At 49.7% G+C, this 11,071-nt stretch overlaps 1 protein-coding gene across 1 annotated transcript; it reads left to right on the plus strand.

Annotated features, from left to right (window-relative positions):
* The first annotated feature begins 904 nt into the window (after positions 1-904).
* calm1b (calmodulin 1b) lies at positions 905-10,201 on the plus strand. Its single transcript, XM_068753646.1, has 6 exons — positions 905-1,011; positions 4,990-5,020; positions 5,472-5,615; positions 8,200-8,306; positions 8,488-8,623; positions 9,007-10,201. The coding sequence occupies exons 1-6, from the start codon at positions 1,009-1,011 to the stop codon at positions 9,033-9,035; spliced, it is 450 nt and encodes a 149-aa protein (XP_068609747.1). The 5' UTR covers positions 905-1,008; the 3' UTR covers positions 9,036-10,201.
* Positions 10,202-11,071: the final 870 nt, after the last annotated feature.

The following is an 11,071-nucleotide window of genomic DNA, read 5'->3' on the forward strand; positions in this document are numbered from 1 at the left end:
GTCCATAATAAGCAGAAGTAAGCGGGCGCTAAATTAAGCGTTGGTTTTTACGTTTCCTGTATTTATATTTATTATATTCCCCATCAAGCGCCACTGTCTGGTGCAATGCAGGTCCCGTCTAGCCAATCGGTGCGGCCGACAGATGGAGTGTAATATTGCGGGTCTGCAGCGGCCAATCAGAAACGCGCTTACACAACGGCACAGCAAATTCTCCTGTGTCAACTCGACTGCTTCCTAAAACACAAGTATCCTTCCGCACGCAGCGAACTAGTTCCCTGTGTTGGGAGAACGTACTTTCTGGAATAATGAGAAACAACCAGATGATAGATTAACGGTTCCTCAAAAAGTACTGGGCATTTTATACTCATATTTATATTTCATTTTGTCATTTAAAATGGGCCTCACATTTATTTTCTCCCCTTTGAAGTGACAAATGCTACACTTTAATGCAAATCAGGTTTCAGGCATCTTTGAGTTCTGGTTTTTATTATTATTACTTATTTTGGTTCTTCTGCTGTTGAATTATTTGCCCTTTGATAGCAACAACGATAACCTTGTAATGATTAAAGACCTCCAACAGGTGATTAAAGCTTCCAAGTAAAAACCTTCACATGACTTTTAACACCACTCCATGTGACAAGAGGCCAAAGTCCCACCAAGATGAGGCCGATAACGACGTATAAAGTTTGGCCTCCATTAATAAATGTTATCTAACTCGTAATTTATAACCGCCGGGCGAAATGGCTGCAGGTGTTTTACGCCCCGGCGACCGGCACGTCTCCTGCTGCTCGAGGCCTGAGCCGCTGATTTGAAACGAGGAAGTGAGAGTGATCAGTGCGGGCGCGGCGGAAGGATACACAAAGGCGCACCCCCTCCTCCCCCCCCCCCGAACCTGACCACAGCCGATATACTCGCTCCTATCCCGTCGGTGGAACTCCATCTAAGGAACGAGCACACTCCCGACTCGAGGCTGCCTCCACTGACCAACACGCGCACAACCCTTCCGACATGGTACGTATCCCCATTCGTGTGATAATTACGGTAAATAATGCTAACTTTGCGACGTGTTTTAACGCTTTTCTCCGTCCGTCCCCCGCCTGCCCGGCCTGTCTGTCCGCGCGCATTGATTCGTCTCGTGGGGTGTTTCATTTTCAGTGGAGCGGCGACGGAAAACGCCCGCAGGGCGCGTTTTACGGGTTTAAGCTCGCGCGCGAGGATAACGCGACGTCTCGTTATCTTCGGCCGTCTTCGGTGTTTTACGGCAGAAACGAACGTCTTTATAACTGCGCAATTCAAAACGGCATTATTATTATTATTATTATTATTACCCATTCGGCTGTGTCGGTCGAAGGAGCTGGTTGCCGGCTAAAAAAATATATATTTTATTTTTTATTGGACAAGATTGAGTTGTGTCGCAAAACCTAGCGAGCCATTCCGAGTTATTATAAACCATAACTCCCGCAGCCATATCAGCTTGGAGATTTTACAACCCGCCATGTTGGCGCAGCTTCTCGAAAAGCCCGCGTTATTAGCCTCCCCGCGTTCACACGGGACATTTAGTCATGTTTATCCGACGGTGGAGACGCGAGTGACGCTCCTCCTCATGAGGAGAAAGGAGGAGGAGGAGAAGAAAAAAAAAAGCTGCGTTTGGCTTTCTCCATGTCGATGTTGGCACCCATCAAACGGACTCTACTCTATAGTTACAAGGTTATAACAACATTATTAAATCTCATGTCTCTAAATTAGGGGGGGGGGGGGGCTGCAAAAACGAGACACAGCTCCGCCTTCGCTGCAGCCCCCCCCCCCCCCCCCCCCCCCATGTCGTCTATTTGTGTTTATCGTCGTGTGATTTGGTTTCCTCTTTGCAAATCCTCGATGTTACGCAAATGCAGCGATCCACAACATTACCTACGAGACGGTGGCGGCCATCAAAGTGACGCGCAGGGAGAGGTTAAATGGTGGAGAGGTTCCTCCACCAACCCTTTGATGAGCAGGCTCTGGGGAGTAAAGTAGCTGTAGACCCCCCCCCCCCCCCCCCCTGCTGCTCTGATCAAATATCCCATATATGGCGTTGAGCTGCAATGCAGCTTCACGTTGCAACGCGGTGCAGGAATCTACATCTCTGGAAAAGATGAGTCGCTTTGCCTGCATCGATACGCCCAATGAAGTGGACACAGCCCCCCCCCCCCCCCATTGAGGTGGAAGTATTGAATGAATATTGGAACCGTGGCGGGGGGCCCTGTCCAATTCCTGTTTGCTGATGCATGTTTAGTGACTTGAGGGACATCTGATCCTCTGCGGTGCATAATTTATAAGCGTCACGGCAACACGGCGCCGTGTTCCGAGTGTCGAGCAGCGCTGAAGTGCTCTGCGTGGTGCGGAGGAGTACCCAGCCACCCACCCACCGTGCCATATGGCCGAGCGGGGCTGGGGTTGTTTACGGCCTCCCTCCCTCCCTCTCTCTCTCTCTCTCTCTCCCCCGCCTCCTCCCTCCCGTCCAGACTCGGCCCAGCCCTGCGGCCCCGCGGTCTTCTGTCCGGCTTCAATGGCGAGAGGCGTTCGAGCGCTCTGCGGAGCGCGTGTATCGCACTGACTCTTTGTGTTTGTGCTTGTGTTGGGATGAATGGAGGCGTGTGTGTGTGTGCGTGTTTGTGTTTGTGTGTCACGCCCATCTGTCAAAGCGGCTGGTGTGTCACCTTTCACTCCGACGCAGAGAGAACCTGCTCGTTTGGGTTTGTTGCCTCAAAGTGTGTCCCGTCTTGAAGAAGAAGATAATCGCTCGCCTTTCTCGGATGCCTTGTTTCCCCCCCCGACCAAATAAAAGCGGAGCAGCGCAGTGAGGGTGACGGGACTTCAAGGGACAGCAGAAGACATTCCTTGCTGGCCCAGTGAACTGCCTCCCACGGTTCCTGTGTGGAGCACATTGCGTGCGCTGACTGCCTAGGCAACAGTGGGAGTTGTTGACCCCCCTGCCAGCAGAGCTCCCCTAGCGAATTCATTTTCCTCTGTAGACTGTTATTAAGGCTGGAAGCCTTGGCAGGGAACGGTCCCGTCCGTGAGACGACGTGGACGGTGAATGACGGGGAGTTTCCTCTGAAAGAGAGGGAGGCCAAGAGGGGAAAGGTCTGGAGGCGGAGTCTGCACTGACCGGAGGAAAGGAAGAGGTGGGCCTGGCGCTGCAGCATCATCACGGGGGGGGGCCTCGACGGCTTGGGGCTCAGCCAAGGGAGGATCCGTATCACTGAGTCACCAAACCCCCCCCCTCACACCCGGTTCGCTTGGAGAGACGGCGGGGGACACAGAGTGACTAAGGGAGGACGAGAAGGAGGCTCATTCGCGAGGACGGAGGATCGGTCAAACCGGGCGGCGTGTTTCACTGATTAAATGGAGAGAGAGGGAGGAGGGAGGAGGAACACGAGGGGTGCTGTGTGCACGTTACCGACCCATGCGAGCTCATTGTGGGAGCGCTGCTGGAGTCACTCATGGACATCTTGCTGGATCGGCTGCTGCCAGTTAGAGCAGAGGAGCAGCAGTGTTTTCATTAAAAAAAAAGCAAAATGTGTGGAATGCAGCAAAACACCTAATCTTATTTGGCCTAATGAAGCCGGACGTTGTGCAACAAATGAGATTTACTCTCACTCTCTCCTCCGAGCGTGGACTTGACAAAGCTCATGTTTGTTTGCTGTGTCTGAAGCCTTGCTGCTACGCACAAATAAGAACGCTGATGGGCTGGAAAAATGAGCTCTCATGCAGAACTGACAAATTAGCAAAACATGCGAGTGGAAAGTATTTGAGGAAAAGGTTGTTAAATGTTGTGTTTGCACTGACGCGCGTCTCCTGTCACTGTGGCCTGTTGACGACGACGACGACAACGATAATAACGACGGTAATCATTTTGAATAAAGAATGGATTCCATGAAAAGCTCTGTAATGGAGGAATAACATCGGTTAACGATTTCACTCAAAATCATGACTCCTTTGCGTAGAAGCTTGAGCCGTTGAACAGCGTGTAGCTCAGTCATTATCGTTTAAGAGCGGTTGGAGGAGGAGAACAGGTTTGGGGGGGGGGGGGGGGGATCCATACCAGCCCAACAGGCCTAGTTTTTTCCTTCCTGGAAAGAGCGTGGCCAACACGCCCATACAGATGCCTTCTCAAATGGCTCTCCAAACATTTACTTCCTGTCTGGAGACGCCATTTCTTCCGTTTAATTACACTCTGTTTGCCCAGCAGTCCCTGCTGTTGTGCGAACGGCGACGAAGCGCCGCCCTAATTTGGACGTGGCGTGAGTCGAGCCCGTGAAACCGCTCATCAGCTGGAAATTAAATTTTATAGCTGCGTAACCGACTGACAGAACTTTATTAATCCGCCATCGGGGAGACGGTCTTCTTACAGCAGCGAAACGGAGAAGGTGATAAACGACATCAAATAAAGCAAAAACTCAAAATAGTAAAGGCAGCATCTTCTAATCGGTTATTTATTGATCTAATTAAGTGCTCTTGAGGGTAATGATCTCCGTGGAACTTCTGTGTTAGCACAACCTCTGCTTCAACATTTAAATGGCATCCGGCTAAGCCGTCTGAATCCAATGATTGATTTCCCGTTATTAGCTTTGTGGCTTTCATAGTCGAACTGGGATCGGCATGGATTCCAAATGGCGTAAAAAACCCAAAAGGAAAGCGAGAAGTATCGAATCGCGTCGTCTCTCTGCATCAACGTTCCCAGCCTGTCGACAGCCAGTTAGCAACAATGGCAGTAAATTAAGGGTATTGTCATTGGGGAAATCTTGGCAGCGCTGGGGGGGGGGCAGGCACAGTGTTGGGCCGACATCCCTCAACACTGTGCTATGCTATGTGGAGATCAGCGTGTGGACATTGAGGAATGGAATGACGAAGCGCTTTCGGGCTTAGAACACATGCCTTGTTGAATAACTTCATTGTTTGTTAACCCGGTGTCTTTTTGTGTTCTTTTTTTTTTTTTTTTTAACCCAGGCTGACCAACTAACAGAGGAACAGATCGCAGGTAAGGGCGGCGGTTTTCTTCTTCTTTACTTTCCCTGAGCCGAGGTCTTTCTTTGCATGTACTTGATTTACCGCTTCTCGATCAATTCTGCATTAAGTTGTTCATTAAAAGTTCTCCTGTCAAACCAGGAAGGTGATTTCTCGTTAGCTGCTCTTGCGGAGAACAAGAAATTGAAGGCTGTAGTTTCCTCTCAGTCGAAACTCCTCTGTGGCTAATTAGCTTGTGCTAAGGCTCCAAGGCTAATGCTCACGGGGCGGCCTCCGTTTCCCTGGATGGGTTTTTGTGTCCATTCGTTTTTACGAGTAAAATCTGGCAGGTCTTTGTTCATCTTTTGTGTCGCTGTGAGATCAGACCTCCGGTTGGGTTAGAACTCGATCACAAGCGTGGTTAGTTTCACTTCGGTCAAATTAACGGAACCTTAACACCCCCCACTGTTGACACCCACCCGCAGAGTTCAAGGAGGCGTTCTCCTTATTCGACAAGGACGGCGACGGCACCATCACCACCAAAGAGCTCGGCACCGTCATGAGGTCGCTGGGTCAGAACCCCACGGAGGCCGAGCTGCAGGACATGATCAATGAGGTGGACGCTGACGGTCAGTATGCTCTTATCATAAATGGATTATTCCATGTTGGGCCACATAAAAAGGAAGGGGGGGAAGCTAGAAGAGAGATTATTAGCAAATAATCAGTATTTAAGTCAACTTGAAGAGGGAAGGCTTTTAAGATGTCATTCATTTTCCAGCAGAAGTGAAAGTGATCATTTCACCCTGATTTGCTGCAAAGCAGTAAAAGTCTCTCCGGCGTGAGTTCAGCGAAAGGTGAAGCTACGCATTATCCTTTCATTCAAATCTTTGAGCGTGTAAAACCGGCGTATCTCCAGGGATTGGATTAAAGCATCCGTTACCACCCCACCTAGAGACGTTTGGGCACCGTCCCTCCCTCGTCCCCCCCTCGTCCCTCCCTCTTCCAACCGACTGTCCGGCCGTCCCAAATCTCTGTCCGAGGTTTAGTCACTGCGAGCTCGGCTCCGTCGTGATTGGCAACGCGAGGAAAACGACTGTTAGCACGTCTCGCTCGGCGTGGCCAATCGAAGAGATTCTTCTGCTCACCTCATGGCTCCGTCGGCTTATAGGATTTTGTAAATGCGACTACATTGATCAGGACAAATCAATTGCGCCGCAGCTTGGCGGCCCCCCTTTTATTGCAATGTCCTCAGAGCCCTCCCCTTCAGTAACGCCCAAGATTAAATTTACACGCACACGCACGCACACGCCATCATTAACATCCTCTTGTTCTGCCTCTGCCTCCCTTGGCTGATGCAATCTAGGTCAGACAGCAATGAAGCTAGTAATGGAAAATAAAAGTGGTTACGTAAGGCCTCTCTGCGCGCCGCACATCCAGTTCCCACATCAGAAGCGGTCGGACGTCGGCCGGCCCGTTGAGAATCGGCTTTATTTACCAAACAAGGAGGCCGTGGCGGTGAATTGCAATGAATGGAGGGTTTTTAGTGAGACGGGGGCTGTTTTTAAAAGAGAATGTCCTTTGGCTGTTTGACCATAAGAGCCACGCTGGTTTTGCAGGACAGTGTGGATAACGGTGTGGGCTAGCAGCTGTTTGAGGGGCGAAAGTCTCGGGATCCCCGACCGAATATCGGGCTGAAATGCGCAAGAGAAAATGGGGTACGGCGTGACGAGGGTTTAATTATAGACGGCGGTATGACTAAAATATTAGCCGTAGCACCACAGCATCACTCATCGTTGCGTAACCCGACCCCTCTCTCATCTCGGGGATGAAGTTCGCCTCTGTGATGCAGGACGACCACACACGAGCGTGCGGAGATGCCTCAGCCCGCCATGGTTTGCGTCAGCTCCCGTTATGTGTGATCGCAGCGTCTCCCACTCGGTTCACTCCTCGTATTCTCTTCACGTCTCCCTCTCTCCCTCTCTCTCTCTACCACCCACCCACTCACTCCCTCCCTCCTGCTCTATTTTCTCTCCCGTTTGCCTCCCACCATTTTCTCTCTGTTCCCTATCTTGATCCTTCCTTGCTTCTCATCCCACCCTCCAGCTGGAGGTGCGTTTGAGCAGATTTAACACGAGGGCTGCTTTGGTTTTCGAGTCATCGTCCCCCCCCCCCCCCACCCTTCCAGTTGCAGTTGTGCACTTCTACCCAAGACTCTGTCCCTCAACCCCCTGTGGCAACATGTGTTCTCTCTGTGTTAGATAACAGGTCCTTAGACTGTTACCCCCCCCCCCCCCCCCGGGCCATGAGACCACCATCTGCCCCATCGCATCGTAGCAACCCTTTTCCGTTCACACACACATCTCTTCTCACAGGTTCTCTGTGTGTGAGGCCTGCTCGGGTATTTGTTAATCTGCATACAATCCCTTGCTCCATCCGTCCCACCCCAGGGCTAATCCCCATGTGGACTTTACCCTCTGCGTCCCCGACCTTCATTTCAATCCCCTGACTTTTTTTTTGGTCCCGTTTTAATTATAATACTACGTCACTCTTAACGCCCCACATCTCCGAGTCTATATAAAAGAGAGTCCTACAATCCCCATCAGCCACAGCGCCGGCCCTCCCAGCTCCCCGCCGGCGGACGCTGCTACACCCCCCCCCCCCACAGGGTGTGATCCCCTGGTAATCCTGTCTTTACAACAGCAACATGGATATTGATCCTGCTGCACCAGAAGCACAGCAGGACCGAAAACCAACCAATTATTCTGAATTAATTGTTAAGGACGAGGCAAGAATCCATAAAAACAGTGGAAGCGAAAGAAGAGCGACTTAAAAATCCACAGACTTCAGGATGGATCACAGTGTGAAAGAGGGATTGAACATCTGGATGAAGTCCCCCCCCCCCCCCCCCCAGTGATTCTGACAGGGATAGAGTCTTTGATTTATCCAGGCTCTTTAAAGGCCAAGCTGCACAGTATATTCTGCCTGCATTATGGATGACTGGGCACAGCCCCCCCCCCCGTAATACATGCACATCTTCACGGGGCTTCCCCGAGGAAGAGGGGGAAACGTACACACAGTTACACGCTTACATCCAGCCTCCGGTGGCTGATGGAGCCTGAATCTAATCGGCTAAATGCTTATCTGAGTTTGCGTTTGAGTAAGTGCATTTTTCTTTGCTGATTTAAAATGCGCCTCATTGATCACCCGTTTCAGGAAATGGAACCATCGACTTCCCAGAGTTCCTGACCATGATGGCCAGAAAAATGAAGGACACGGACAGCGAGGAGGAGATCCGCGAAGCTTTCCGAGTATTTGACAAGGTATGTATGGTTAAATCTAAGAGAACTTGTTTCCGTGCTGACAAATATTTTTTTGGGGGGGGGGGGGAGAAGTCCAGTTGTATTCCTTTTCTACAAAATATGTCTTAATCCGGGTTGTAAGCATGAAGAGTCGCAGATGACGCATTCGATTTAAAATGTATCCTGCGCCTGATGCTTCCAGGACGGAAACGGCTACATCAGCGCTGCAGAGCTTCGTCACGTCATGACGAACCTGGGAGAGAAGCTAACGGACGAGGAGGTGGACGAGATGATCAGAGAAGCAGACATCGACGGGGACGGACAGGTTAACTACGAAGGTGAGAGGAATCGGGTGCACGGGAAGCGCTCACCGAAGCGCCACGGGGCACAGACGAGCTCGGGTTTCTAGGCCAGGCTGTTGGCGTTTATTAAACTGGGGACCTGTTAAGCTGTGTGTTTCTCTAAGGGCGACTGTAAGACAAAGTCAGCCGCACAGAATATTAGTGGGTTGCGGATGGAGCCTTCTGAAATGGAAATTATTCGTGAAGGAAATCCACAAGAGGAAAGGACAATGGGTTTAATGAGATGAATCCGTCTTGGGACAAATAAGGAGCCGTTTGAACCTCAGCTTGATAGCAACGATAGCTTAGCGTGAGACTGTTTGTGTGTCCGAGCCTCACGTCCTTATTGTCCTCATTGTCCTCTCTTTGTGTCTCTGCAGAGTTTGTACAGATGATGACTGCAAAGTGAAGCTTGCCCGCCCCCCCTGTCCTGTCCCCTCTTAGAAGAAAAATAGGAAAAAAGGAAAGAGAAAAAAAAAAGTCAAAATGTTTTACTTACCTCTTGGGGAGAAAAAAAAAATATGTTCATTTATTCATACCGTTTCTGTATAGAAAATAATTGAATGTTGAAATAAAATATCCTTCTGTCTCCACACAGGAAAAATATACAAAAAATATCTGCATGAAAATGATGGTTAGTGACCCTGTCCCCCCCCGGAGATCAGTTTAGCATCAGTACTTAACAAGTAATAACAACCAACCCTGTAACTACTACCTTCAGACTGAATCAAAAGCATTTGGGGAACTCCTCGTTCCCTTTGCTGGCGGTAAATGTCTGGACTGGCCATCTCTTCTTTCTCTGTTTTCTGTTCTTCATGCATGCAGCTTGAGACCGGAGCACTAACCCCCCCCGTCCCCCCCCCTTCTCCAGTCCCGGGCTATCAGGGCGTGCTGATTCCACTATAAGCTGTCCTATTGTTGGTTTGGTACAGTTGTTTTTTTTGTATTTGGACAGGAACCCTGAGAGAATATACCTGGTATAGCTCGAGTGGCTTGGGAGTAATCGTACGCTAAATAACGAGAAAATATGTACAAAAGAAAATTACATTTTCAAATGTTTGGCATGTTCTTTTGATTTTATGTTGTTCGGACAGCCATCTTAGTAGTTGTGCGTCCTGCCCCATCAAAGGGGGGGGGGGGGGGCATAAAGAGTCTTACGGTGAGCTTTCTACTTTATCTTTTCTTTCGCTGAGATGGAGTGTCTGTCCATTTTGATTTTAATTTTTTTTCTTGACGGAGAGAATCACTGGCCTTCGCTTTTCTTTCTGTTCTTCTGTTTCTCGACTCAGACGAGAGCACGGCGAGGGGGGTGCGCTGCGTTCACGGCGCATGCCGTTAGGAGCGCACCAGTCTCTGCAGGCTTATCTGAGTTCAGTTTACATTCATTCCAAGTTGTACATGCTAGTCTCCTTTTTTTTTTTTTTTTTCAAAATAAAAAGACCATGAACTTTATTACGTCTTATGTCACCTTTCTTATATGCTCGACTGTGAAAGTGATCTATGAGGACAGTTCAACAAACCTGTATGTTTAGCCAGTAGACTAACGTGTCACTAATAAATGGCTGGTTGTGTTTATGTGCGGTGTAATTGTTCGGCAGAGGGCGGGGCTAGCGTTCGGCTCTGCGCTCATCGCAAGGCGGTGAGGTTGTGGAGAGACTGAGCTGTTCACAGTGGGGGGGGGGGGGGTGGGGGGAGTGTTTGCTCTCGCGCTCAGCGCTGGATATTCATACACATCTATGACGCCTCTCTTCTCTCTTAAGACCCGGCCAGGTTGCTAGGCAACAGGAGCATGCTCTAACTGGGATGTTTTTTTTTGGTTTAGTTTTTTTGGGAAAGGCAAGTGGGAGTTTGAATAAACCCTCCTGCTTCTGCCAATGACTCCACGTTGGCCTGTCCTAGTAAGTCCTAGTAAGGCGAACCGGGACGCAGCGCTGCTGCCGTGCGCGCTTATCAAGCAGGACGGGGCAGGACGCCACGCTACCTAAATGTCTAAAAGTCCTGAAAGGGCCGCGTTGTTTTACTATATTTGGACTGCAGTCCGACCATGTTTCCAAAGCGGCAGAGGCTGAGACGGCTCTCGCCCACCTACAGCAGGAAGAGAGCGCTTCTCTTCTTTACCATATCTATACTTAGCCATGCATGGGATGAAGAAGAACAACATTCCCCACATTACCGCCGCAGAACTGGTTTCATTTAGACGCCGTTATTTATTTTAGATAATCTCAAGTTCATTTCAGGGACTCTGCTCGAGCCATGAGCTTTTATTTTGAAAAGAAAAGGAAGAACCCAGGCATACGCAATACTTAAATGCCGTTTTATATAACCGGAGAGCAGAATCGTTGCACCCAGGGTTTATCACGCTTTGGCGTTGTTGCCATGGTAATGATTTAATTGAATCTGCCTCTGCCAAATAAAGTTACACCAGATATTTCACTGATCCTGGTA

Source organism: Brachionichthys hirsutus, chromosome 20, assembly GCF_040956055.1.
Source record: "Brachionichthys hirsutus isolate HB-005 chromosome 20, CSIRO-AGI_Bhir_v1, whole genome shotgun sequence".
Classification (NCBI taxonomy): domain Eukaryota; kingdom Metazoa; phylum Chordata; class Actinopteri; order Lophiiformes; family Brachionichthyidae; genus Brachionichthys; species Brachionichthys hirsutus.

Coding starts and splice junctions, on each gene's coding strand:
- calm1b (XM_068753646.1), top strand. Junction 5,616..8,199: donor CAATGAGGTGGACGCTGACG/GTCAGTATGCTC, acceptor CACCCGTTTCAG/GAAATGGAACCATCGACTTC. Junction 8,624..9,006: donor CGGACAGGTTAACTACGAAG/GTGAGAGGAATC, acceptor GTGTCTCTGCAG/AGTTTGTACAGATGATGACT.